At 43.8% G+C, this 27,151-nt stretch overlaps 1 protein-coding gene across 5 annotated transcripts in view; it reads left to right on the top strand.

Moving 5' to 3' along the window:
• hspa12a (heat shock protein 12A) overlaps nt 1-27,151 on the top strand; it is a 116,951-nt gene that overhangs the window by 55,205 nt on the left and 34,595 nt on the right. For 3 of the 5 annotated variants that reach the window (XM_039621990.1, XM_039621987.1, XM_039621986.1), the window contains exons 2-4: nt 9,894-9,970; nt 10,459-10,586; nt 22,674-22,860. In XM_039621990.1, the coding sequence (XP_039477924.1) occupies nt 9,894-9,970; nt 10,459-10,586; nt 22,674-22,860 (392 nt within the window). The remainder of the gene's footprint in view (nt 1-9,893; nt 9,971-10,458; nt 10,587-22,673; nt 22,861-27,151) is intronic. The other 2 variants (XM_039621989.1, XM_039621988.1) reach the window with 1 other exon arrangement.

Below are 27,151 nucleotides of genomic sequence, written 5' to 3'. Positions count from 1 at the left end.
GATTTATAAATAAGGTGTAATGTCCATGAGTGTTGGCGGTGCAGTTATCCTCCAATCAGGGTGGAGGTAGGGCATGTTTGACAGCCTGTGGGTAAAAACTTCTGTTGAGTCTGTTTGTCTTTGACCTGATGGACCTGTAGCGTTTACCAGAGGGAAGGGGGGGAAAAGTGAGTGTCCAGGGTGCGAGGGGTCTTTGATGATGATGCTGGCTTTCTGCTGAAGTCTGCCAGTATAGATGTCTCTGTTAGTGAAGTGCCGATTGCCCGCTCTGCTGCCCTCACCACCCGCTGCAGTTTCCTCTTGTCCTCCGCGGTGCAGCAGTTGAACCAGAGTGTGCAGCAGTAAATCAGAAGGCTCTCGATGGTGGAGCGGTAGAAGTTTACTAGCAGTCTTTGGGGTAATTGGGCCTGACGTAGTTTCCTGAGGAAGTACAGCCTTTGTTGTGTTTTCCCTACCTGGTGGGAGATGTTTGTGGACCAGGTAAGGTCGACCGAGATGTGGACTCCGAGGAACTTTCTACCCTTTCTACCTCCTCCCCCTCAATGTAGAGGGTAGAGTGCTCAGATCACTTTGTTCTTCTGAAGTCGATCACCATCTCCTTGGTCTTGGCTGTGTTCAGATGCAGGTTGTTGTCGTCACACCATCGCTTCAGATGCTGAACCTCCTCTCTTTAGCTGAATCATCGTTGTTGTTGATCAGTGCTATGACAGTGGTGTCATCAGCAAATTTTATAATGGTGTTACTGGTGTGGATTGGTGAACAGTCATGGGTGAAAAGTGAGTATAAGAGGGGACTGAGGACACACCCCTGTGGGACAGCCACATTCAGAATGAGGGTGGAGGAGGTGTGCTCTCCCATTCTGACGTTCTGGGGTCTGTTGCTCAGGAAGTCCAGTATCCAGCTGCACAGTGAGCTGCTGAGTCCTAAGTTGCTTAGTTTATTAACCAGTTTGTGGGGTTGAACTGTATTGAAGGCAGAGCTGAAGTCCACAAACAGCATTCTCACATAGGTGTTACTACAGTCCAGGTGTGTGAGGGCTGTGTGAAGAGCTGTTATTATGGCATCCTCTGTCGACCTGTTTGCCCTGTATGCAAACTGGTATGGATCGAGGTCTGCAGGGATGGCAGCTTTAATGTGTGACATGATGAGCTGTTCGAAACATTTGGCAATTATGGGTGTTAAAGCAACTGGACGATAGTCATTCAAGCAGCTCACTGTGTTCTTCTTGGGCACTGGAACGATGGTGGCTGACTTAAGGCAGGATGGTACTACAGACTGTAGCAGTGAGAGGTTGAAGATGGTGGTGAAAACCTCTGCTAGTTGGTCTGCACATGCTTTAAGCACTCTACCGGCTACACCGTCAGGACCAGCTGCTTTCCTCGCGTTGACTCTGCGCAGTGTGGCTCTGACCTGGTGCTGCTCCAGCTGGATGGGAGCGTTGTCCTTCTCTGTAATGGCAGGATGGGTGATGGTGTCCCTGTTTTCTTGGTCAAAGCGGGTGAAGAAATGGTTTAGGGTGTCAGGTAAGGTGATGTCTGGGGAGTTGATTTGTGTGCAACTGTCTTTGTAGCCAGTGAGTGTCTTGATCCCCTGCCACATGTTTCTGGAGTTCTTTGTGTTAAAGTGTTCCTCGATGCGCTGTTTGTATTTGCGCTTGGCTTCTTTTATGCCTTTAACCAGAGATTGGCGTGCCTCTTTGTAGACTTGTTGGTCTCCTGATTTGAAGGCGCAGTCACGTGCTCTTAGTAGGCCTCTCACCTCACTGTTGAGCCATGGCTTCTGGTTCGGGAACACTTTAACAGTCTTTGTTGTTGTTACACTCTCAGTACAGAAGCTGATGTATGAGAGTACGGCAGATGTGTGGCCCTCCAAGTCTGATCCTTCTGCAAATACACTCCAATTCGTGTTATCAAAATAGTCTTGTAGGGCGGTGATGGCTTCCGCGGTCCACACTCTTACTGATTTTTCAGATGGTTTTTGTCTTTGAATTAGAGGTTTATAAGCAGGGATCAGGGACAGAGAGAGATGATCAGAGAGTCCGAGATGAGGCAGGGGGGTGGCCTAGTAAGCTGAGTGTAGACCTGGTCTATTGTGTTGTTTTCCCTCGTCGGAAAGCTCACGTTTTTAAAGAATCCAGGCAGGACAGATTTCAGGTTTGTGTGGTTAAAATCTCCTGCCATGATCACAGCGCAGTCCGGGTGCGTTGTTAGCTGTTTATTAATGGAGCGCTGGAGTAGCTCCATGGCTGACTTAGCATTAGCTTGCAGCGGCACATAAACTGCTATTATTGTGATCGCTGTGCGCTCTCTCGGCAAGTAGAAGGGTCTGCACTGAACCATCATGTATTCTATGTCTGGGCAGCAGTGGACGACTTTAACTGTGTTGTTGGTGCACCAGTTATTGTTTACAAACACTAGCAGACCTCCCCCGCGTTTCTTACCGGACTCTTTGTTCCTGTCCGCTCTGAACGTAGCATGGCCCACTAGCTCAATCGCAGTGTCTGGGGTAAAAGAGTCCAGCCAAGTCTCTGTGATGATCATAACACAGTAATCCAGACAGCGTGAGGTGATCCACAGTCGTAGCTCATCCATCTTGTTATTTAGTGACCGTGAGTTGGTGAGGAAGAGACTCGGAATAGCCGGTCCGTGTGGGTTACCACGTAGCCTAGCCTTCAGCCCCGCTCTCTTCCCTCTCTTCTGTTTCCTGTGCCTCCGTCGCCTACGCCACTTCAGCGGTGGTATGGTGAAATTAGAGTCGGTCCGGAGAGACCCTCCGGATCTCAGGGGGAATTGAGTCCCAGTCATTGTCAGTGAAGGTGTGCAGGTTTTTGTGGTTTAGAACCACAAGCAGTTCAGTTTTACTGTACTGCATATGTGCTCCTGCATATCAGAGTAAAAGTGAAACAAAAATACACAAAATAAAAAGAAAACCGCTAAGTTGAGGAGAGCACCGGGCCGCTGCGACTGCTCACGCCGCCATCTTGAGATATAAACACTTTTTCCAGTGAGACAACATTTTTAAACTTCCTCAGTCAAATATAAGTAACTGAAAGAACCATCTGCTAAACAACTGGAAGCACAATTAAAGAGTCTGCGATAAAGCAGGCAACATTTAAAAACAATGAAAGTCCTGGTACTGATGGCTTTATAAATGCTTCAAAGACCTGCTAGAGCCCCTATATCATTACAAGCTTTTAATTATGCCTTGGACTCAAAAACAATGGCCCCAAATGGTGTGTTTAAAGTTAACATACCACCAGAGCCCAGGTTAGCACAGATGGGTGTCACACCAGACACCAGAGGGACCAACCAAGGTCAACTATCAGTGTAAATGCATAACAGCTGAATGGTCAGAGCCTCTATCCTATAATATGTAGATACAAAAAGTTTGGAACTGTAACAAATGGAAAACTTCAAATTAGTGTGTTTGATAAACGTTGGGAACCAGCAATAATGTTACTGATGCAATAAACTTAATGGTAACAATTAGCAATTGTAACATTATTAGATGGATGCTTCATGATTTATTCTGTTTTTTAAATATATTTGTTTTATGGTTTCTCTTTGGATACAAGACAGTTCCACCTGAAGACAGTTTTATCCCCCATTTTTTTCCTTTTTTTTCTTTTGTCAAAGGCACACTTCTTATCCTGACTCAGGCATGTTGATAAAAAGGTGGAACTGTAGAATCATATGTAACTTTGTATTCTGAATGTTGTAACTTTTTTCTTTTATGCTGCTTGTAGAATATTACACTTCAATGAAGATGAAGTTTAAAAAATCCACACTTTAAAAAACAATGAAGAGGGTGGAGAGTGTGCATAACATCAAAGGTGCTTACATTACCAATGATCTCACATGGTCATTGAATGTATCACACTAAGAAAAGCACAATGGAGACTGTTCTTCCTGAGAAGGTTTAAAGTGAGCCAGACTGCACACTCAGCTGTCACTCACTGTAACGCACTCAGCTGTCACTCACTGTAACACACTCAGCTGTCACTCACTGTAACACACTCAGCTGTCACTCACTGTAACGCACTCAGCTGTCACTCACTGTAACGCACTCAGCTGTCACTCACTGTAACGCACTCAGCTCTCACTCACTGTAACACACTCAGCTGTCACTCACTGTAACGCACTCAGCTGTCACTCACTGTAACACACTCAGCTGTCACTCACTGTAACACACTCAGCTGTCACTCACTGTAACACACTCAGCTGTCACTCACTGTAACGCACTCAGCTGTCACTCACTGTAACGCACTCAGCTGTCACTCACTGTAACGCACTCAGCTGTCACGCACTGTAACACACTCAGCTGTCACTCACTGTAACACACTCAGCTGTCACTCACTGTAACGCACTCAGCTGTCACGCACTGTAACACACTCAGCTGTCACTCACTGTAACACACTCAGCTGTCACTCACTGTAACACACTCAGCTGTCACTCACTGTAACACACTCAGCTGTCACTCACTGTAACGCACTCAGCTCAAGTGACAGGAGTGAAACGGCCGACCGGGGTTAACAGAAGCTAGATTTTGGTCAGTGGAGTTTTCAGCTGCCCTGTGTTTAGGAGAGCCTTGAGAGAGAACTGTTTATGTTTCAGGTGAAACGTTACCTTAAGCCGGAAGCGAGAGGCGGTGCAGCTGTAGCTCTCTGGAAGCAGAAGTGAACCCTTCAAGGTCGTCACATAACTCGTTGGTATATCTTTAGAGTGAGATCTACTGTCTCATTCAGTCTCAGGAGCCTCACATCCAGCCATCTCGACTCGGACGTAATCGGCCAATCCCTCCATTAAAACTGACCAGAGTACCATTTTGAATTTCTGTTTCTGAAACATATTTGAATTCAGCCCTTTGTAGCCTGATACTTATCATTTCCATCAAATGATGTGGCGTGCTTCACACATTATTCAATCCATAGCAGTGAAGATATCCAGCATGATTATTTCTCATTGAGATCTAATGTGTTTTCATTGTCTTATTTTCTGTCATCTGATAAATGACTTAGCTATATTGTTTTCTCCATATTCACCTGTTTTTATGGAAATTTGTTTTGGTGATAGTGATACAGGAACTGTGTTGCACATTAATGCAAAACTGCGACAAGTTAGTAACATTTTAAGCCATGTTACATGCGGCTTTCTTTTCAGGGGCATGTATGGATAACTATGATAAACATGTATTTGATACTTGCACACCTACTTGGTAGCTTCTCATTTACCAAACTTAAACATCTTTCCTTTGTGTGGTGGATAATCGTGCTCATACTGTCTCAACTCTCACAATCCAGAAATATGTACTAAACAAATTTATGACAATGAAAGCTTGTTTACAGAACGCCTGGCATTATGACAAACAAATAATTGAGCTTGTATTCCCTGAGAACAATAAAGATATAGACTCTGCTCTTGTGCTTTTATTTTACCAAAAAGGGCAATGGCATAAAAAAGTGTGTGGGAAAAGCAGGAACACTCCGACCTGCATTGTACTTAACTTGATGTGTCTTGTTCATTGTCATTGGCTTGAATGACAGGCTTGAATAAAGCATGGTCATCTGGAGGGTTTTCTGCCAGATGCACATTTACTGTTCTGAACAGGTCTAACCCTGACCACAGTCTTTCCTGAATGGCACCTAAGCAAACTGTAGCAGGAAACTAAGAAAATGAAAATGAAATGATTAAAAACATATTTCTAATCTGTCGATCTCAGTCCCCTGTCACTTGTTTGACCCAGTCATCCACTACAACTTGACTCTGTTTGGACTCTTCATACTAATTTACCAGACTTTTGTCTGTTTGTTTAGGAGGAGGATGAAGGATTAAATGTTACTTTTTGCATTTTCTTGTTTGATCATTTGGAAACATGAGGGCAGGGCTTGACTAATAGTTTAACCTTTACTTTGGAAAATGAAATCTTAGGTTTGAACATCATATAGAGTAAATGTAATAAATTAGACTTTTTGTTTTTAGCTTTAAAGTTTAGTTTCTATTTTGCCTTAAAATTGATAGATTTGTGAATTAAAGTTCAGCGAGATGAACTCTATAAAAAGTTCAATGAACTTTAATTATTTTTAGTGGATTGAGATTGAATGCAGTTTAATTTATTGTGCACTAACAGTCCATCATGTTTGTTTGTCTAAAATATTTTCAATCAATAGTGTTCATATAGATAGTATGGAAATGTGATTAATGGGGGAAAAAACACAGAACTGATGATTTGGTTGGACAAACCCAGCAGTGTTATCACTGTAAGGAAGACACACGGTGTGCCGCAGGATGACTTAAATTATTGTGTGATTGTTATGGATGAGAGAACAGATGAATGGTGGAGGTAAGAATTAGAATTTTCAGTGTAAACATGCCTTAGACATTAAATGAATCATTGAAGACAAGTGAACACTCTGCTGGCACACAAAGAATGGCGATTGAAATATTATTTATTATAAGATTACCGTTACTTTACTTTGCTAATTGTGATCAGATTTTTCAACCTTTTGTTGGGAATAAAAGTCCAGGTTGTAAAGTGATTTTGGGGAGTGGACTGTGGCTAGATGGAGTCTAGCCACAGGTGGTCTGTAATTCTGCACTGTAATTGCCTGGCAAAGTGTATTATTGGTCTTCAGACCACTCATCCACTCTGTAGGGGATGAGAAGAGAAAAGGGTGAATGAGCTGGAAAAATAGGATGGATAACACGATGTCCCGCCGTGAGACAATTCTGCCAGACACTTACAATATGTCTGGGGAGTATTATTATTGTATGCATTCAAAGAACACTTTCACTGAAGGTTATTAAGCCAGACTAATGAAAATGATGGAAGCAAATGGGTAGACAATCTCCTATTCTACTGAAATGTCATTTTGTTTTGAAGACAGGTGTAACAGACATTTTCTGCACTTTCCACACAGAAAATGTTGTCATTTGGCTGCTTGACACCCACAAAGCAGCATCCTTTCACTTCTGGGCCATTTACAGAGTTCATGGTCAGCAGCCTGTGGAGGAATATGGTTTTCTTTGGTGTTCTGGGTCATTTTTTGGTGCTGCCATTACCAACTATGCAAGCAGCATGTCTTAGTTTCAGAGCCTTATCATCTGTACATGTGTTCAAGAAAAACAGTCAGTGTGACCATGGGCATCTTTAGTCAGCTGACCTTGATAACAATTTGTTCTGTTTATTGCAGTATTGTGCTTAAAGTGTGGAGCTAATTTAAGGCAGTGGTTAAGCTAGGTTTCTGTTAGCATTGCCCTTTGAATTATGGTGCCATCTGGATGCACTGAGATCAGGATTAAAGACACCCCCGCTAATAGTGGAACAGGAAGTTTATTTTCAGGTTTAATTAAGTATTAATTACTAAGTAAATATAAGTCTGTCATTTTTAAATAAAATAATATCTAAAAGTTGTACCCTAACAGGAGCATGGCTGCATCGCAGATTTGAACGTCTTGTATCAGTCAGCCAGGAGTCGACTGATGCAGGAAGCATGGTGTGCATGTTGTTTTTGTAGATGAATGAATGGTTGTCTCCAAGAATGTAACGTTTAAAAAAGAGTGCTTATGGCCTCAGCCTTGGAGGCTCGTTTGTGGGTAATTTGAAAGGTCAGAAGATACAAGAAGATAGATTAAATGTTTTAGTTTGGGATAAAAAAAGATGAGCAGGGAAGAAAGGGAACACTTATCATAAAAATGTTCATTTAAACTAGCTCTATATGATATAGACAGTGTTGGGAAGGTTACTTTTAAAATGTATTCTACTACAGATTACAGATTACATGCCCCAAAATGTATTTTGTAACGCATTCTGAATACTTTGAATTACTTAATATATTTTCAAGCTTTTTACAACTACGTGAATGTGCTATTGCTGTGTGATTTATTACTATTACTGAAGGCTACTCGCCATACCAATACCGACTAGATTTTTAAATCTTAATATAAAATGAGTAACAGTAGGTGGACATTAGGTAAGGCTGCACTTTCTCGTATAGAAAACTATTCCGCCCGTATATAAAACAGGTCTGCGGCTCCGAATCGTAGTAAAGGGACCTCTGGCTAATACGTTGGGTTCGTGTCGGGCTCGTAGACGAAAACTAGCTTTACTTTGTTGTCTGGGTCAACTTTGCTAGCGAGAGACAGAGAGAGGCGTTGGAAGGCTGCTCCAACGGAACTTATTGTTTCGGAAAACACGAACACAGTGTACAGTTGAGTCTTAACAGCTTACTTACAGCTGGGCTCGTCAGGCACTCTGTTTGGCTGCAGTGGTTATTATTATATTTACATGCTTCATACATGCTATGCCTGTAACACTCTGCCTATTGCCTTCATATTAAATAATTTTTTGAATTATACTTTACAAAATATTTCTTCATGTCATTATGCGGGCTGCAAGTAGAGGTGACATGGGGCACAAGATTGAGATACAGGCACTGAATACCACCGTTTTAAACGGTAACTTTAACAGAATACAGTTACTCATATTTTGTATTTTTAATACGTAACACTGGTACATGTATTCCGTTATTCCCCAACACTGCATATAGATGTATAAATGATGACCTGCAGATCTGTAGTCCTTGGTCACTACACAGTAGCAAAAGCTTACAGCTGCACAAATGCACGGCATAAAAACAAGGTGCATAAAATGACAAAATGCTTCTCTATAAAAGGAATACATTTCCTACTGATATTCAACTAATGTTAAAGACATGCTCTCTGGGGACATCTCAGGCCCTCCAAGGTTTGGAGGCCCATCTCCCCCCACCACTTCCCCTGCCGGTGGCAGACGCCCTCAGACATCGGTGCGTTGGTGGTTCTTGTGTCCGGGGTGGGCGCCCAGGTACCCACCGGCTCACTCCTTGGCGGCTGCTTATCGGGGCCTGGAGCCTGGGGCTTGCTCGGGCCACTTGGGATGGGGTGCCTCGGCCTCGGCCCGGGGCTCGGTCACTCAGGCACAGCTGGCTGCCGGGCGGAGCTCACGGGCACGCCACTGCAACCCCCGGCTTCTGCTCCGCGGCTGCTGAGTGACCCCTCATCTGGGACTCTCCTCAGCTCTTTCTGGGATAGCATGCGCGCTGCCCTCTGTTGGTCTTCCTTGGTCTCTTGTGTTCTGGGGGCCTCTGGATGTCTGGAGTTTTGATCTCCTCCATACCTGCTTCATGCCCTGGAGGACGGGCAGTGGCCCCCACACCCTCTAGCAGATCATTACATGAAGGAACCTTTTAAAAACAAGCGTTCATGCTCACAGGTGCACACACGGGTGATCACACACACAAACTACACCCTTTTTGGCTCCTACCTCAAAGCACACTGTGCGCTGTCGTTCTCACGTGCTGCACAATAATGTTTAATATTTAGTATTTACTGTCATATTCCATATATCATTGTGATGTTGTTTATTACTCTCGTTTTCTTCTGCTTGCTTTCTTTTTTTTTTCTTTCTCAACAGGTGACCCAGGTGATCGATATATGTATTTTTGTCTGCTTATTCTGTTGGTTTTGGTTTTGCCCTTCTCCCCGTCCCTCTTCTCAGCTGTTTTTCTTTCCTCTTTCTTTCTCCCCTTTCTTTCCACCAGTCAAGTCTGTCCCGTATTCAGCAAGTGAAAATAAAATAAACAATAAAGGTGAATCAAATGGACCATTACGGCAAGGCTGGGATGGTCCATTTGGTAAAGTAAATCCGTTGGGCATCTTTCTTCGCCTTTAGACAATAATTCTGATGGCAAAAGAACCAAACGGGCCAGGTTTTAAAAAAAAAAAAAAAAAAAAAAAAAAAAAAAAAGACATGCTTTAAAAATCACACGACAACGTGTCACTTTAAATAAAAAATCAATAGAAAATGAACTGCACCGTAGGACTACATAATAAATATTTTACTGTCTTCATGTACAGATGCAATGGCTGATCCTTCTCCAGCAAAGAGCATGGGCGACCCTGGAATTACACCTCTCTCTCCTTCACACACTCAGGTGACTCTCTGTCATGTGTTCATGTTTGTAATTATTGTTCCTACAGGACAAGTGTGATCTGACACATTTGTTCTCCTGTTTCTCAAATTGTTCTTGTCATTCTGGTAATCTGATTACCTTTGTACCACAACACCTGGCTTTGGAGAGTCATGGTCTATTTAATGTATTCTACAGCAGTAACAGCAAAGTCCTTACAAACTGTTAGGTAAAGACAGTCTGGCCAGTCTGCTCTTCATTTATGTCTTCACTCATATATGTTACATAACAGCAGGATACCAAGACTGAGTAAATGCAGAAATAAAACTGCAGTCTCCAACATCATTGTGCCATTCAAAGTGAACACTGAACATCCTGCAGATATTTACTAACCTGTGATATGTCTTTACCATTTTTATGTTATTATTTTTTATTTACACATATTGATTGGTTGTTTTGAACTCATCATATGTCCTAACACCATCAAACTGTCTGTTCCTCTTTGTGCACAGCAGAATGATACAGACCAGGTACCGTCAGGGCCCTCCTTTGTGGTCGTAGTTGCCATTGACTTTGGCACCACGTCTAGCGGTTATGCTTATGCCTTTGCTAAGGAACCAGAGTGCATTCACACCATGAGGTAGGCTGACACTGCAACGGAAACTGAGGTGGAATGTGATGGTGGGCTGGTGGTGTTTCATCAGTTCGGCTGATTGTGAACAAAAATTAAAAAACCATCTTTTATCACCAAGGCTGAAGCAAGATGTTCTGGTAGGCAAATGAAAACACAAGCTGAGTTATGACTAAATTTAGCTAATTGGACACGTGACACAGAAAAGTGTCAGCAAAACACGGACAAAAGGAGGAAGAATATAAACTTGAAGTTACTTTTTAATGTTAAATCGATTGTGCACAGAATTTCTTAAGAGATTCTTTTCATGATGAACATCCAGCTTAAAGGTAAAAACATTGCTTTTGTTTGCCTGTTGGAGTTTAATCAGTGAGACTGTGCGCACATAGGTCATCTGTCTCTAATGGCTGTAGTCATTACAACTAGCAATTTGAATAGCATTGCTACTTTCCAATTCATTGCTAGTAAAATCATCATTAATGAAAAATAATCAACAGGCAATTCAACAAAATGCTGTTACACTGAATACTGGTGAATGCAATATTGAGTGTCAAAAAAGGATTCTTTTAACCATTTATCACAATTCTTCAATAATGTCTCATGGGGTACCGCACATCATGTATTATCAACATTATACTTCAGACAACAAAGGCTCTACTCTAAGCCCCTGAATGACTGAACTCTTCATCATATCTCTAAGGGACAGCCTATTCACCTCTCGGAGAAAGCTAGCTTCCTCCATTTGTATCCACAATCTCATTCTAATAGTGTTAACAAAAAGATCAAGCCCAGATAAACAGATTTATGGTGTTTCTCAACAATGATGCACCATCTGGGGCAGAAGGCACCAGACACAATAATTTACTGGCATTGGGCATCAATTAAAATTTTAACAATTAGATTAAATGACTAGTAAGTCTTGTACCGACTAGTGACAATTATGCCGATTAGTTGGCTAGTCGACTAGTAACGCACATTCCTAATATATAGATGTATATGTATATATGTATGTCTGACCTAGAGGTGATAACTTAAAAAGGAAGTCACCTAGGATTTTCATGTTGGTACCGTAGGTGCCATCCATTTTCTTCCACCTATCGGGGCCAGGTTGTGGGGCAGCAGTCTAAACCAGAAGCCCAGACCTCCCTCTCCCCAGCCACCTGGGTCTGCCCATGTCCTGGGTCTGCCCTGAAGCCTCCTTCCACTGAGACATGCCACGAACATCTCACCAAGGAGGCACACATCCTAATCAGATGCCCAAACCACCTGAACTGACTCCTTTTCATGTGGAGGAGCACCTCTGAGCCCCTCTCAATCGCCTGAACCCCTCACTCTATCTCTAAGGGAGAATCCAGCCACCCTTCAGAGAAACTTTGTTTCTGCTGCTTGTATCCATGATCTCGGTCTTTCAGTCACTATACAAAGCTCGAATGCTTGAGCTCTGTAATCAACAGCTTACTTTTTGTGCCCCCCTCACCAAGACAGACTGGTACATCCATCCCAATCCATCTGTCAGTCTCCTTATCCCCTCACCCCTTGTGAAGAAGACCTCCTCCACTTGGCGCAGCAATTCGTCCCTGACCTGGAGTGGGCATAGGACCATAGGACCATAGTGAGGACCATAGTCTTGGAATTATTTGATGCTGATTGTTATTCCTTTTGTTTCACACTCGGCTGTGAAGTGCTCCAAAGTGAGCTGGAGTCAACCACCTGATGCAGACAACAGAACCACATCATCTGCAAAGAGTAGAGATGAGATTCTGAGGCTACCAAAGTGGAACCCTTCCACCAACTTGCTATGCCTAGAAATCCGTCATGAAAAATTACAAGCAGAATCAGTGACAATGGGCAGCCCTGGTGAAGTCCAACATCCAGTGGGAACATTGTACAGAGATCGTAGCAACGTGCTGGCCATCCCATACTCCCAAAACACCCCATCAGGATATTCTGAGGGATGTTGTCGAGTGCCTTCTCCATATTAACAAAACACATGTAGAGGGTTGGGCAATCTACCTCAATTATCCTTTTGAACTGGTCCAGTGTTCCACAACCAGAATGAAAACTGGATTGTTCCTCTTGTATCCAAGGTCTGACAAACTCTTCTTTCCAGCACCTTGGCATAGACTTTCTCAGAGAGCCTTAGAGTGTAGTCCCCTGTAGTTGGAGCACATACTCCAGGCCCTTATTCAAAGATAGGAACTGTCACCCCAGTCTGTCAGTCCAGAGACACCACTCCAGATCTCCTTATGATACCATCACTATACGTTTAGATATGCTATGCTTGGTCTGTCCAGGACTCTCCCCAGCTACCTGATCCAATGCACCACCAGGTGTCTTGATGCATCCTCAGTTCTCTGCATCTGGGAGAAATGTTTCGTTGCTCATCAAAGTGACTTCTTTAGTGGCCAGTCTTTTAGTGATAAGGATGTACACATCCTGGAGAGAGAGGAACACTGGAAGTCCCTTGGATGAGTGACTTCCAGCTTCCTATGAAAACCTCTTACCCAGGACCAATTTTTGTTGGGGAGACGCTACCAGGTCTCGGGTGAGTCTTGTACTCAAGGTCAAGGTCAGAGGTTATGTTTTCTGAAAATCTTGTGAATGTGAAAGCTCAAGCAGGAAGTCACCTACGATTGTCAAATGATTCTATACGTGCATCTTTTAGGACGCTTAAAGCTTGGCACTGGCAGACACCAGAATTTTTGGAAGCACAACTTCATATTAGAAAGTTATAAATATTTCTGGATACTGGATTGTCAGCTTTGAAGCAAAGCCGTGTAAAACTAAGACATAATAAATTCGTGCATTTCATTATGTGTTAATGAAATATTAAAAGTAACAATACAAGGAGTTTTATTATGATGATGGTCAGGTCGTAACTCCACAACAACACAGTGAAATGTCTTCAGTTTAATACAAAGGTTTATAGAAGATGTTGAATGTCCCTCAAAATTACATACGTACGTACCCCCAAAAAAGAAATAGAGAGCTATGCGTGAAAGAGAATAAATCACAAAACTTGATAAACAAACACAGTTAAAAGTTCAGATAAAACATTCACCAAGTCTTTAACATTTTGATATATTAAATTCATTTTGAAATGTTGAATATCTTCTGCATCTTTTAGCCTGAATGGATTTTTTTTCACAGCTCTTGAACTTTTCTGGACTTACTGATCTTGTCCTTGGGTAGATGTAACCTGTGATTTCTGTTTAATTTCTGTTTAATTTGGTGGAGTTGTTCTTGCTTTAATATAAGTAAATAATATTACTAAGTACTAAGTAATTATTATTTGAATAGGGCTATTTGTTATATACAAACACTACCCTAGCACAAGAAAATTGAATTAAACAGAGAAGACGCAGCCAGAAGACAAGAAATTCCCTTTTAATGAGGTAAACTGGAAACAATGATTACTTTTAAGAATCAGATACAAAACTGTCACGGCTGGGGCAGCAGTCGTGTTGTGGAGTGAAAGGACCCAAGATGCAGACGGCAGTGGAGATGCAGGTGGAGATTTATTTACAGTGAAAAGCCCAAGGTGAGGGCAGAACTGAACATGAACCTAAACTGGGAAAACTAACACAAACAGAGGACACGATGCGAGGAACAGAGAGACACGGGGATATACCTAAATGATGCGGAGAAATGCAGACAAACGCAGACGAGCCGACGCCGAGCACCGCCTGACACCCACTAAATATACACACAAACAAGGAGACCAGGTAATGACATACAGGTGGGAGCACAGCTGATTCTAATACACAAGACGACCTGAGGATACAAGCTGAACATGATGACAACAGACACAGACCGTCAGAATAAAACAGGAAATCCAGAACACGAACAGGGCACGAGGGGAGGACACAGAATACCAAAACCAGAATAACTAGAACAGAGGAAAATAATCATAAAACACACAACGCTGGGTCAACGACCCAGGACCATGACAGGACCCCCCCTCCAAGGGCTGGCTCCAGACAGCCCAAAACAAAAACAGACGACCACCCCAGGGCGGGCGGCGGGGGGCCCAGGACGGAGGGACCAACACCAAACAAAAGAAGCCCCAGCGAGTTACAGGAACTGTCCAAAATACAAACACACATGCTGGAGTCCTCGAACAGGGTCCCAAAACACAGTTCAGGAGGCCGGCCCGGAGGCTGACAACTCAGGAGTCTGAAACAGTTCACCTCCGGAGGCCGCCACGTTGGCGACATTAACCAAAAGCCAACGCGCCGGAAGGCAGCGGTGGCGGCGGAAACAGTTCAGGGGCCGTCCCGCACACGGCAATGGGCAAACAGTTCAGGGGGCCGTCCGTGCACACGGCAACGGGCAAACAGTTCAGGGGGCCGTCCGTGCACGCGGCAACGGGCAAACAGTTCAGGTGGCCGACCGTGCACACGGCAACGGCGGTGGCAGAGCAGGTCCGGAGGTTGGCCGCGAAGCCAGCGGTGGCGGCGAGTTCTTTCAGGAGGCCGCCTCGACGGCCATGATGCCAGCTTAGAGGCCTGGAAAGCGGCCAACAAGGATGAGGTGGCACAGGGCGAGCTGGCTCTGACGGCAGTGTTGACGAGGCTGAGGCTGACTCGGAGGCTGCAGCCGGAGCTGGACCAGGCGGCGAGGCAGGAACAGATGCTGAGGCCGGACTAGGCGGCAAGGCAGAAACAGATGCTGAGGCCGGACCAGGCGGCGAGGCAGGAACAGATGCTGAGGCCGGACCAGGCGGCGAGGATGAAGGCGCGGAGGCTGCAGCTGGCGAGGATGAAGGCGCGGAGGCTGCAGCTGGCGAGGATGAAGGCGCGGAGGCTGCAGCTGGCGAGGATGAAGGCTCGGGGGCTGCAGCTGGCGAGGATGAAGGCTCGGGGGCTGCAGCTGGCGAGGATGAAGGCTCGGAGGCTGCAGCTGGCGAGGATGAAGGCGTTGCGGGGGCTGGGCCAGGCGACGCTGAAGACGAAGCGGACTCGGAGGCTGGACCAGACGAGGATGAAGCCGGAGCTGGACCAGGCGAGGATGAAGCCGGAGCTGGACCAGACGACGGCGTGGGTGAAGCTGATGAGGATGAAGCTGCTGCTGGAACACCTGGTGGCTGGACAGGCTCCTCGGGCCCCCCAGCAGACGAGGAAGGAGGCTGGACGGGCTCCTCGGGCCCCCCAGCTGACGACGAAGGAGGCTGGAGCGGTCCCTCGGACCCTCCAGCTGACGAGTCAGGAGGCTGGACGGGCTCCTCGGGCCCTCCAGCTGACGAGTCAGGAGGCTGGACGGGCTCCTCGGGCCCTCCAGCTGACGAGTCAGGGGGCTGGACGGGCTCCTCGGGCCCTCCAGCGGAGACAGGAGGCCGGAGCGGTCCCTCGGACCCTCCAGCTGACGAGTCAGGAGGCTGGACGGGCTCCTCGGGCCCTCCAGCGGAGACGAGAATGGGCTGGCCGGGCTCTCCAGAACCCCCAGCGGACGTGAGGACGGGCTGGCCGGGCTCTCCAGAACCCCCAGCGGAGACGAGAATGGGCTGGCCGGGCTCTCCAGAACCCCCAGCGGACGTGAGGACGGGCTGGCCGGGCTCTCCAGAACCCCCAGCGGAGACTAGAATGGGCTGGCCGGGCTCTCCAGAACCCCCAGCGGACATGGTCACAGAACCAGCGGGCACAGGGGCCCCTGGCACACATCGGGCTGATTGCAGCTGCGCGGAGCACTGGCCCTGCTCAGACAGCGACAGCTGGGTGCAGTCCTCAGCTGGGTTCTTAGCCTTCAGGGGTCCAGAGTGCGCTGAGGGCTGAAACTCAGCCTCTGGGGAGGCCCTGAAGTGCGTCACAGTCTCTGGGATGACCAGCTTTAGAGGACTGATTACAATATTGTGTGGTTTGTCTCTCTGCTTAGACCGAACAGATGAAAAACAGTTCTTTTCAGGTTGGATTGGCTTCGCTTGTTGTACAGGAGGAGTAGGTGAAGATGACGACTGAATAGGTGGCTGATCTGAGGGTGACTGACGTAAAGGTTGGAACAATAATGGTGGCGAAGTTGGAGACTGAGCTGATGATAAGGCTGATGATTCTTTTACCAACTGAGCTATAGACTGGGAAATGGACTGTAACATAGTTTGTAATAAGTCTGGCTGTGACTGTAACTGAGCTATGGGTTGTGAGGCTGAATGTGATGGAGGTGACGACTGAGCGGCTAACTGAGCTAGTGGCTGCTGTGCGGCTAGCTGAGCTCCTGGAGGCTGGGCAGCTAAGTGAGCTCCTAGAGGCTGGGCAGCTAAGTGAGCTCCTAGAGGCTGGGCAGCTAAGTGAGCTCCTGGAGGCTGGGCAGCTAAGTGAGCTCCTGGAGGCTGGGCAGCTAAGTGAGCTCCTGGAGGCTGGGCAGCTAAGTGAGCTCCTGGAGGCTGGGCAGCTAAGTGAGCTCCTGGAGGCTGGGCAGCTAAGTGAGCTCCTGGAAACACATTCTTATAATCGACAGTTGCAGGTGAGCCAGGGAAAACACCATAGTCCTTACTGGCGGCACAGAAAACGGCCCCAGAGTAAACAGTCCTTATCTCCGAAAAAGCAGAAACAGTGTCCCTCTCACTCACCACTGCCGGTAGCTTACATTTCCCGACATCCGGCTGTGGGGTGCCGCGCCGACGGCGCGATCGTTGCTTTCTATTCGGAGACGGCTCCGACGGTCCGGGTGATTCCTCGTCCGGCGGTTCGGACGGCACGAGCTCCGTGGAAGCGAGTGGGCGAGCGGTAACGGTGGGGGGGTGAAGGTGGAGTTCGTGGAGAATGAAGTTTTGTGCGAGTGGGTGAAGGGAGTCCAGTAGCCAGGGGTGAGCAGAAATTAATCGCTGTAGCCTGGCTTCTACAGCGCGGTGCAGTTCCTCTCCCTCACGCTCGAGCCAGAGGTTAATCAACCGTGAGACAGAGTCGATTACTTCCTCCCGAAACTCCTGGGAGGGAAACTCCTGGGAGGGTGCGGATGCTGCTGGGTCCATGTTTGGTCGGCTCGTACTGTCACGGCTGGGGCAGCAGTCGTGTTGTGGAGTGAAAGGACCCAAGATGCAGACGGCAGTGGAGATGCAGGTGGAGATTTATTTACAGTGAAAAGCCCAAGGTGAGGGCAGAACTGAACATGAACCTAAACTGGGAAAACTAACACAAACAGAGGACACGATGCGAGGAACAGAGAGACACGGGGATATACCTAAATGATGCGGAGAAATGCAGACAAACGCAGACGAGCCGACGCCGAGCACCGCCTGACACCCACTAAATATACACACAAACAAGGAGACCAGGTAATGACATACAGGTGGGAGCACAGCTGATTCTAATACACAAGACGACCTGAGGATACAAGCTGAACATGATGACAACAGACACAGACCGTCAGAATAAAACAGGAAATCCAGAACACGAACAGGGCACGAGGGGAGGACACAGAATACCAAAACCAGAATAACTAGAACAGAGGAAAATAATCATAAAACACACAACGCTGGGTCAACGACCCAGGACCATGACACAAAACATATTTTAGCTTGTTTACCACATAATTCTATATGTGTTACTGAATACACAGAAGTCAAACAAAACAGTACGGACCTTTGAAGAAATCCTATATCACACGTAGGGATGGGTATTGATAAGATTTTCACGATTCCGATTCCATTTTCGATTCTGTTTAACGATTCGATTCTTTATCGATTCTTATTTTTGAAAAAAGGAGAACACTAAGGTCGATTAGCTTAGAACTTTGTTTTACATCTTCTCTTTGAACAAGATAGAAATTTAGGAGTAACATGGCCTTACAAACCCAACAGTGAGATCTTAAGAGATCCACAGCCTACGGCTCTTCAATGGGGTGTCACAGGGTCCCCAGGAAAAAATTGTCAATGTAAAATAATAAAATAAATATTCTTCTGTAGCAATAACAAAGTATAACATAAATTATTCTGTAGCAATTACACAAGAATATCCAGTAATGTCCCTGCCTACAATTAAACACATTCACTTACTGAAAATCGGGGCATCTGCTGTGGCAAATGGGTGCAAGCCTTTGACCACAAACTTAGTCACTGCTCGGTGACATTCGTCTATCCTGGCCTGAAAGGAGACGCTACCGGTAGACTGCAGCGAGAACTGCCAGCCAGACTCTGTCTGTCTCATCATGGTCACATAAATGCAGCGCACAGTAATGGCAGGTTTTGTAATAAGGCAGATCGCGCTAACATAATATGCACTGTTAGCTGATTATTGTTAGGATTCAAATATTAAGGAGGGATATAGGAGGAAATCCAAATAACAACACTGATCCGGCCAGGTGGAGTCAAACGATGATTTTTAATGAACACGCATGGGGAGATGTACACTGCACAATCTCAGCTGTGGATCTCCGCCCAATAACTACACAGGAATGGTTTTATAACATCAGGGTATATTTACCGACGTCCCCTCATACGTCATCCGATACAATACATGCAAGTTAAAACCACAAATGTTCTGTTGACAACTTGTGACACAGTTAAAAAGAACATTGTCTCCATCTCAACGGCAGATGCTTCCTGTCGAACTTCCCACTTTCGCTTATGTCTGGAACAGCAGACGCACATTCTGCAACAAACTGTTCTTTTGCAGGCACAATTTTGCAGTCACAAGCAGAATATGATTAAACTTTCACCTATAAGTGAGTCTATCTACTGTGTGTGTCTGTGTGTGTATGTCTCGACCTCAGCTGCACTTTGTCTCACCTCGCACCTCTGCCCATAACCTTTTACCAAACAGAGAGACAGAAGCCACTCTCATATGTGTAATAACCTAACTGAAACTATGTATATGTAATCTATTGAATAAATGTTAATAGAAGACAATAATGAATAACCTAGTTATTCAAATAGCATCATCCAAACAGCTCCTCAAAGTAACTTACACTTAGATTCTGCTTTAGTTTCACTTTCACAAGCACGCTGAAAAGCCTGCACTTCCTGTCTACTTTGGCACAGAGTGTACTCAGAGTTAGGCCTTTCTTTTATAAGTAATGTAATCTGCACATAAACATTTAAGATTATAAAAAGCATTCAAAAGCATTTAAGATTATAAGTTCAACTCAACAGTTTAAAGTGGTTATAACTGCACCTGTAATACAGGCTAATTGGGTGCCAATATGCCTAAACATCAGTAAAATATTTCCCTGATCCCCACATTATTTACCTGCCGCATTAACGGGAGAGGACGTGCAAACGTTACCGCTGCTGCTGGGTTGAGATTCACGAGTCCGGAGCGGAATTATAAACACGACATTCATTTAAGGTTATCGTGTGTTTTGTGAGCAAATGCTTTTGCATATTCGTAGTGTTTCCTCCCTTAAATGAAATATCTACTTTGCAAGTATTGCAAATTGCAAGCAAGCAAGCAATTTATTTATATAGCACTTTCAGATCAGCCCCCAGCTGAACACAAAGTGCTGTACACTTGACATGCCAAAATGATACATTAAACATGTTAAAAAATAAGAATAATAATAATATAAAATAAATAAAATATATATATATAAAAATGATTATTAAAATGACATTAAAATAAATAAAATTAGCACAAATAGCAAAGACAATAATAAAATAGTATAAAAAAATGATGATGAGAATTACATTTAAAACAATAAAATTAGATCAAAACAATAAAATCAATAAAATCAGGGTCAGACTGTGTCACATGCCAAGGAGTGAAAATGGGTTTTAAGACATGTTTTAAAAGTGGACAGTGAAGGGGCCTCTCTAACGTGCTGGGGCAGATTGTTCCACAGATTAGGAGCAGCAATAGAGAACGCCCTGTCCCCTCTGAGCTTCCTCTTGGACCTGGGTACCTCCAGGAGCAGCTTGTCAGCTGACCTGAGAAACCTGGGGGGTGAGTAAGGATGCAGAAGCTCAGAGAGGTAAGTTGGGGCAAGACCGTTTAAACATTTAAACACAAACATGAGGATTTTAAAATGAACTCTAAGATATACAGGCAGCCAATGGAGTGAAGCCAGGATGGGAGTTATGTGCTCTCTTTTACGAGTTTTGGTTAAAAGTCGTGCAGCAGAATTCTGGACCAACTGCAGACGAGAGAGAAGATGCTGACTAACTCCACAATACAGTGCATTACAGTAATCTAGACGACATGAAATAAAAGCATGGATTACCATTTCAAGATGCGGCCTGGATAAAATAGGTCTTACCTTTGCCAAGCGCCTTAAATGATAAAAACTGGACTTGACAGTAGCCCTAATTTGACTGTCTAATTTAAAATCACTGTCCATCTTAAAACCCAGGTTTGTAACAACAGATTTAAAATACTAAGTTGCCCTGTTGTCATCCGTTCTCGTAAAGTATAACCAAACTTTTGAGCGTTTGAGCCGCTTAGGCGCCCTGCCAGGTAAATGACGCTCCGCAAAGTGGTGACGTCATTCGGGGCGACTGGAATCGATAAGGGAATCGTTTGCAAAAATGGCAAACAATTCCAAGGAATTGAAACAGTGGGAACCGGTTCTCAACAAGAACCGGGTTTCGATACCCATCCCTAATCACACGTGACATTACCATCATGTGAGGGCAGGCTCAAATGAGTATGGGCAGGCTTGTTGTTGGTGGTCTGGCTAAAAAGGATTTAAATAGGCTACTATGAATCTATTTCTATAGAGTTGTAACCACAACTTTGCTTATTACACAAAGAGATACAAAAAGATTGGCATTTTTTTCCTGGCACCTAAAAATCGTATGAAAACACCAATAAAATACATTTTGTGGAAACTAAAAATAAATAAATAAAAAAACCAAGCACTTTTCAACTTTGAGTACATGTGTTGGAATGACCATTAAACCTCTAAGGTCCTTGACTTAGAGACACAATAATTACTGTGTTTAAAACTGTATGCATGTATTACGAGAGCCGTAACAGCTGAACAGCACTTTGACCAGACTAGTCGCCACCAGGGATTACATTTATTTTTCCAAGCTGCACCAACGTTGCCTGTTGGCATTTACAAACAGCAGAAAAAAGTGTGATCTGTACTTGTACCCAAATTCTGCTGGTCCCCCAGTAGAACCAGTCGCTGCAGAAAGAATATATAAAGGAAAATGAAAACACTTGTAAGCATTTAGCTTGGATATGTCCGAAGGTCAAAGGGGAAAAGGTGGACCCAAAAGCAGACTGAACAGATGGGAAGGAATGCAAGGTTTATTTAATCTTTTTCTCAGGAGACTTAATCACAGGACCAGGGGAGAGACCAGAGTCACTGGTGAGGGCTTTACTGAAACAGGGAAAGAGGTCTAAAAATACTAAATATAGCAATTGTGGAAATGATAAGCGTTCCCATTCTGATTGATTTGGGTGATTCTGAGTGATTTTGAGGTGGATGGGCTCAACCTCGGAGGATAAGTCATGCCCTCTGATGAAAATTTGTGACCAAAGACCAACTCCTTAAGGCTTTCCTGGACAATTTTCAAGGTGCTGGGGTCAACCACCTCAAAACTGTGCCCCAAAGTGTAAAACATGGTATTTATTGTTCCCACTAGGTGGCTCTGTGCCTTCTGTCAAATAAGTCAGTTGAAATGTGTTCAGGGGCTGTGCTTTAGACTGACCAAGTATGAAGCTGATCCGATAAAATCCCTTCGCAAAAGTACAATGACTGGTAATGGCAAAATCGTAATTTATAATAAAAAAAACTTTGAACAGGTGTGAGGCATGTGCAAAATTTAATGAGTTTGTCAGTATGTTAAATCCTTCAAAAAGGCAATTAAAGACAGAAAATAAAACAGAGTGATTACAATAGGACCTTCACACTTTAAGGTTTAGAGGAGCAGGAACAATAGGGCCCTAATAATAGAAGTCCTCTGTTTTTCCATAAGTGCTGGGGCAATTTAGTGAGCCAGTGGGTTCATAAGGCCTTTCTCAGAGAACTTAAAGAATGGTTTGAATTTCAAAGGTTTGTTTACAAGTTTACCATGAACTGTGGAATGATGCTTAATTCTTCCTGAATAATCAATCCTTACCCAATATTTGTGACAATCGTTAAAAAGTTTAGCTACTTTATTCACTTAAAAGCAGATAGATTTATTGCACATGTATTGATAACTGTCTTTCTTTCCAGGCGTTGGGAGGGTGGGGACCCCGGTGTATCCAATCAGAAGACACCGACCACCATCCTTCTCACTCCAGACAGAAAATTCCACAGTTTTGGTTATGCGGCTCGTGACTTCTACCACGACCTGGACCCCAGCGAATCCAAACACTGGCTTTACCTTGAAAAATTCAAGATGAAGCTCCACACCACTGCAGTAAGGATATTGACATTAAATTTTACTTTCTAGTCTTTCTGACCACTCATACTGCTTCACAGTAAGGATAGCTAGTCTTTAGCATTATTCTATGCATACAAAATCACACACTAATATTCAAAAACAGAGGAATTCAGAGTAATTCATTGTTCAGCATTTTGCCCAGCACATAGTATATACACACATTACATCATGAGTATAGCAGCTTGTTAGGTCACTTGTCTTCCGGGCAGGATCTGCACAGGCACACTCCATCATCATCAGTCAGTGACTGTCTCAGCTGATGGAAAATGTGACGGTCCTGCTGTTTGGGCAAGTTAATATTGCAGCATGCTCCTGAGGGTTTCTGTTTCTTGCCAGTGTGGGAGGTACAGTGCAGTGATGAGCATTTTCCCCCGTCTTGATTAGAGATGGCACGATACCACTTTTTTATGTCCGATACCAATACCGATATCATAAATTTGGATATTTGCCGATACCGGTATGAATCCGATATAGTGTGTTTTAATCAATAAAGCTGTTTTTTAATATCTTGCTGCATTTTGTATAAGTTCATACTCAAGTTTAAATAAACAACAACACTGAAACTATTCTGTTATACCTGTATGTAAAAAATACACTGCACCCAAAATATTTCATAGTTCAGCAACACTGATCAATCTAATAAACTTAAAAACTCCATCCTTCCTATTCTGGTATTTTACAGTACTTAACCTAACTAATATGGTTGCAAACTCCCAGCAAAAAAAAAAAAGGGAACCACCCTCCACCTCATGATGCTTAATCGACGTAATCAACTTTAATTTGATGCATTGTGAAAAAGAAAATGCACAGAAATAAATTATAATAATAATAAATAAAATAAATAAATAAATAAATTATTTTTCAAGAATAATTAAATAGATTCAACATCTTTCTTCTACAGAATTGCAGACTGCACAGATGGTACCTTCCCAAAGGAAAAAGTACTATAGCTTAACTAGGGTATATTAGACTTAACAGTTACTATATACAGTAATGGACTTATAATGGACTATACATTTTCAGATCCATCAGATTAAAACTTTGGGTGTAAGATTCAGATAATTATTTATTAAAAGCGAGACATTTTAAATGAGAATAAGAAAGAAAAGTATTTCTTTGTGCCCCCTTTTCCCTGTTCATGCCCTATCGGCCCCCCTGGCTAAACTTTGCTAGATCCGCCCCTGCACAGTTACCGGCCGTCAGCTACATAGAAAAGGATCCTGGTGTTATTTGTCTCTCAGAAACAGTTCATAACTTCCCTTCAACTCATTCATGTCACCTAAAAGGTAAACCTGTTTCTCCATCACCTGTTCAGCTCTGATGATTCAGTAAGGACATCTCCTGGTTTCATCTGCATGTTTCCCTCTCACCAGATAACCAAACCGACATCATGACCAGCAGCTTTACAGCTGTGGCTCCAGCAAACATCAGCTGATACTAGAAATTAATATTAAATAAATTCTAACAACAGCTGATCAAGCTTAAACGTGCTGCTGTTGTTTAGCGCGACATCCGCTGGTTTCCTCTTTCTGGCGCAAAGTGGGCGATAAACAAACAAGAGAGAAAAGCCGATCAGCTGATCATTGATCAGTTTCATGATTGAAGTAGCAACAGGAGAGAGAGGGGGAGAGAATGAGAGGAGAAGAAACAACTGCAGCGTAAAGACAGAATAACTCCAGCTTTGTGTCTTTTTCCATCCTACCTGAAGTACGGGACAAACTGTTCCTTTTCAGCTTAATACGAAACGCGTCATATTTTCTCTGAATACGGGACAATTCCGGGACGATGGTTGGAAACTCTACTAACTAACCTTATGAATAAAATAAAGTTCACTACTAGTAACATCATAGCACCCAGCCAGCAGTATAGAAACTCCATCAAGCTAGCTAGCACACAGTACGAGTTATTGTAACTGATGGTAAAAAGTCAGCACAACGAAAATAAACTCCACCTAAACTTGGTTTATATCTGACCCAGATAGACTGCAGGTCATAACTTCTTACCTGAAGTTCAGTTCACCTGACACTCGGACCGGCGGCCGCCTCGGGTCTCTCCTCCTCCAGCCTCCTGTTTCCCTCATCCACCTGCTGGCCTCTGTGGAAGCTCCGCCACAGCCACCACCAAACAACTGAGTTATTTTTACACATCGACCAGCATCTGGACAATCCACCACCTTTCATTGTTTATACCATTACAAAAAAAAAAAAAAATTTTCGACCCGTAAAAATGAAAAATCACCATTTGCCCGGTGGGCCGATGGCCAGTCCAGCTATGGTTGTGCCATCAGTTAACCTGCACGCGTGCCCACAGTTGCCGACCCCTGCCATAGGTGTATCAACAGGCGACCACCAGTATTTTTAAAGGCTTTCACTTTGATGGCCTTAGAATCTCATCTGTGATTTTTATAGATGATGTGGTTCTAGCTTGCACTGGTTCATAGTGGAGTGTGAAATGATAGGAATGAGAATCAGCCCCTCCAAATCCGAGGCTATGGGTCCTCAGCAAGAAAATGTTGGTGTGCTCACTCCCGGTTGGTGAAGCCTTACCCTCACCCTGGTCATTAGCTTTGAGTAGTGACGGAAAGGATGAGACTGTGGATACAAGTGGTGGGAATGCGCTTTCTCCAAAGGGTCGATGGCTTCCTTAGTCATTCAAGAGGACTTAGAGTAATACTGCTACTTCTCCACATCAAAAGGAAGCAGTTGAGATGGTTTGGGCATCTCATAAGAATGTCACCTGAGCACCTAGTGGGTGAGATGTATGGGCAGAAATCTGTGCCATCAGAAACTGAATTTGAATAAGTTAAATTTGAATTTGAATTACTCGGATTGAATCTGAATTGTAACTTGAATGAAAGCTTTTGAAAACTGAATTTGAATTAGTCTAATTTGAAATTGAATTTATGGTTTGAAAATGAATTGATTTGCTTTGAAACTGCATTTTATCCTTTAAAAATTCAGCTCTCGAATAATTTCACATTCACTTCTCACCATTCAGTTTCAGTTCTACAATTCAATTTCAGTTCCAAAATTCAGTTTTTGGGACTTACATCCGGTTCGGTTCAAGCGCAGATTAATAGAACTACAGACTGATAGCGTTACTGACGGGAATCTACAGCGTCTTGAGCTGAATTAAGACTTCAGAAGTCATTCGTCATGTCGAATGACCAGCGGATAAACTCTCAGGTTGGTAATAAATGTATTACATGTATAAGAACAAGCGTCATGTTAACAATTGATAGCCGTACAGTAACTTTTATGCTTATTGTAGCTGTTAGCTAAAAACGCTAATTTAGCCTAGTTTGCCCTGGATTCAGCTTTGACAAACAAATATGATCGACTGTTTCTAGTAGAATTCCAAAGTTGTCATCTTGTACCCTGTCAGAGCCCTGTATGCTTGCAGAGACCCCTACAGTAAGGAAACATGCAAAACGCTGTCCAAACCTTTGTATTTGAGCTTTATTTATGTCTTACACAGCATCCCAACTCTTTAGCTAACTTAGTAACTTTAGCTAAAGTGAATAGTTAATCTTATTCATTAGTGCAGCGTTACTGGATCACCTCTGTTTGAAGTGATATAATATGATATACAACTATCACTGAAACAGCAAACTTTGTAAATAAACAAACAACACTTCTCATTCTCTAAACGTTTGGCCACAGCTGTAGATTACACTATCAGTGCTTGTTCACTCTTGACAATAATTACATTTCTAAATTCTCTTTGTGCATTTACAGGTAAACAATATCTAATATTTTATCTAAATGACTGCTTTGTCTTTGAAAAGGTGAAGAGCCTGAGGCCGGTGACACTCCAGTTCTACTCTAAGTACATCCTTACGGTGGTTCACAGGACAAGGCGACATTCCTGTTCTGCCAGAAGAGAAGAGAAACTTCAGAGTCTTCATGAAGTTCAACCAAAACCTGTCATATGGAATATGACAGGGGTCTCAAACTCCATTCCTCGAAGGCCGGTGTCATGCAACTTTTCCATGCCCTTGATAACTGGAGTTTGAGACCCCTGCTGTATGGTGTTCATGCAGTTTTCTACCCCACAGTTACAGCATGTCTGACTGCCTGTTCAGCATATGCAAAAATATATGATGAGTTTAAGCATGTGATGACTAAGGCCTTCCATTATGGTGTTTGTCATCACATGTCACAGACATCTGGATGATCATTTGGAATAAACAAAAAACTTGTTACTTCATCTTTTATCTTTATTATTATTATTATTGTTCTTATTTTACATTTTTCATTGTTAGGCA

This window comes from Oreochromis aureus, linkage group 13 (assembly GCF_013358895.1).
Source record: "Oreochromis aureus strain Israel breed Guangdong linkage group 13, ZZ_aureus, whole genome shotgun sequence".
In the NCBI taxonomy this organism is placed as follows: domain Eukaryota; kingdom Metazoa; phylum Chordata; class Actinopteri; order Cichliformes; family Cichlidae; genus Oreochromis; species Oreochromis aureus.
This window is presented reverse-complemented; position numbering and strand designations above follow the sequence as displayed.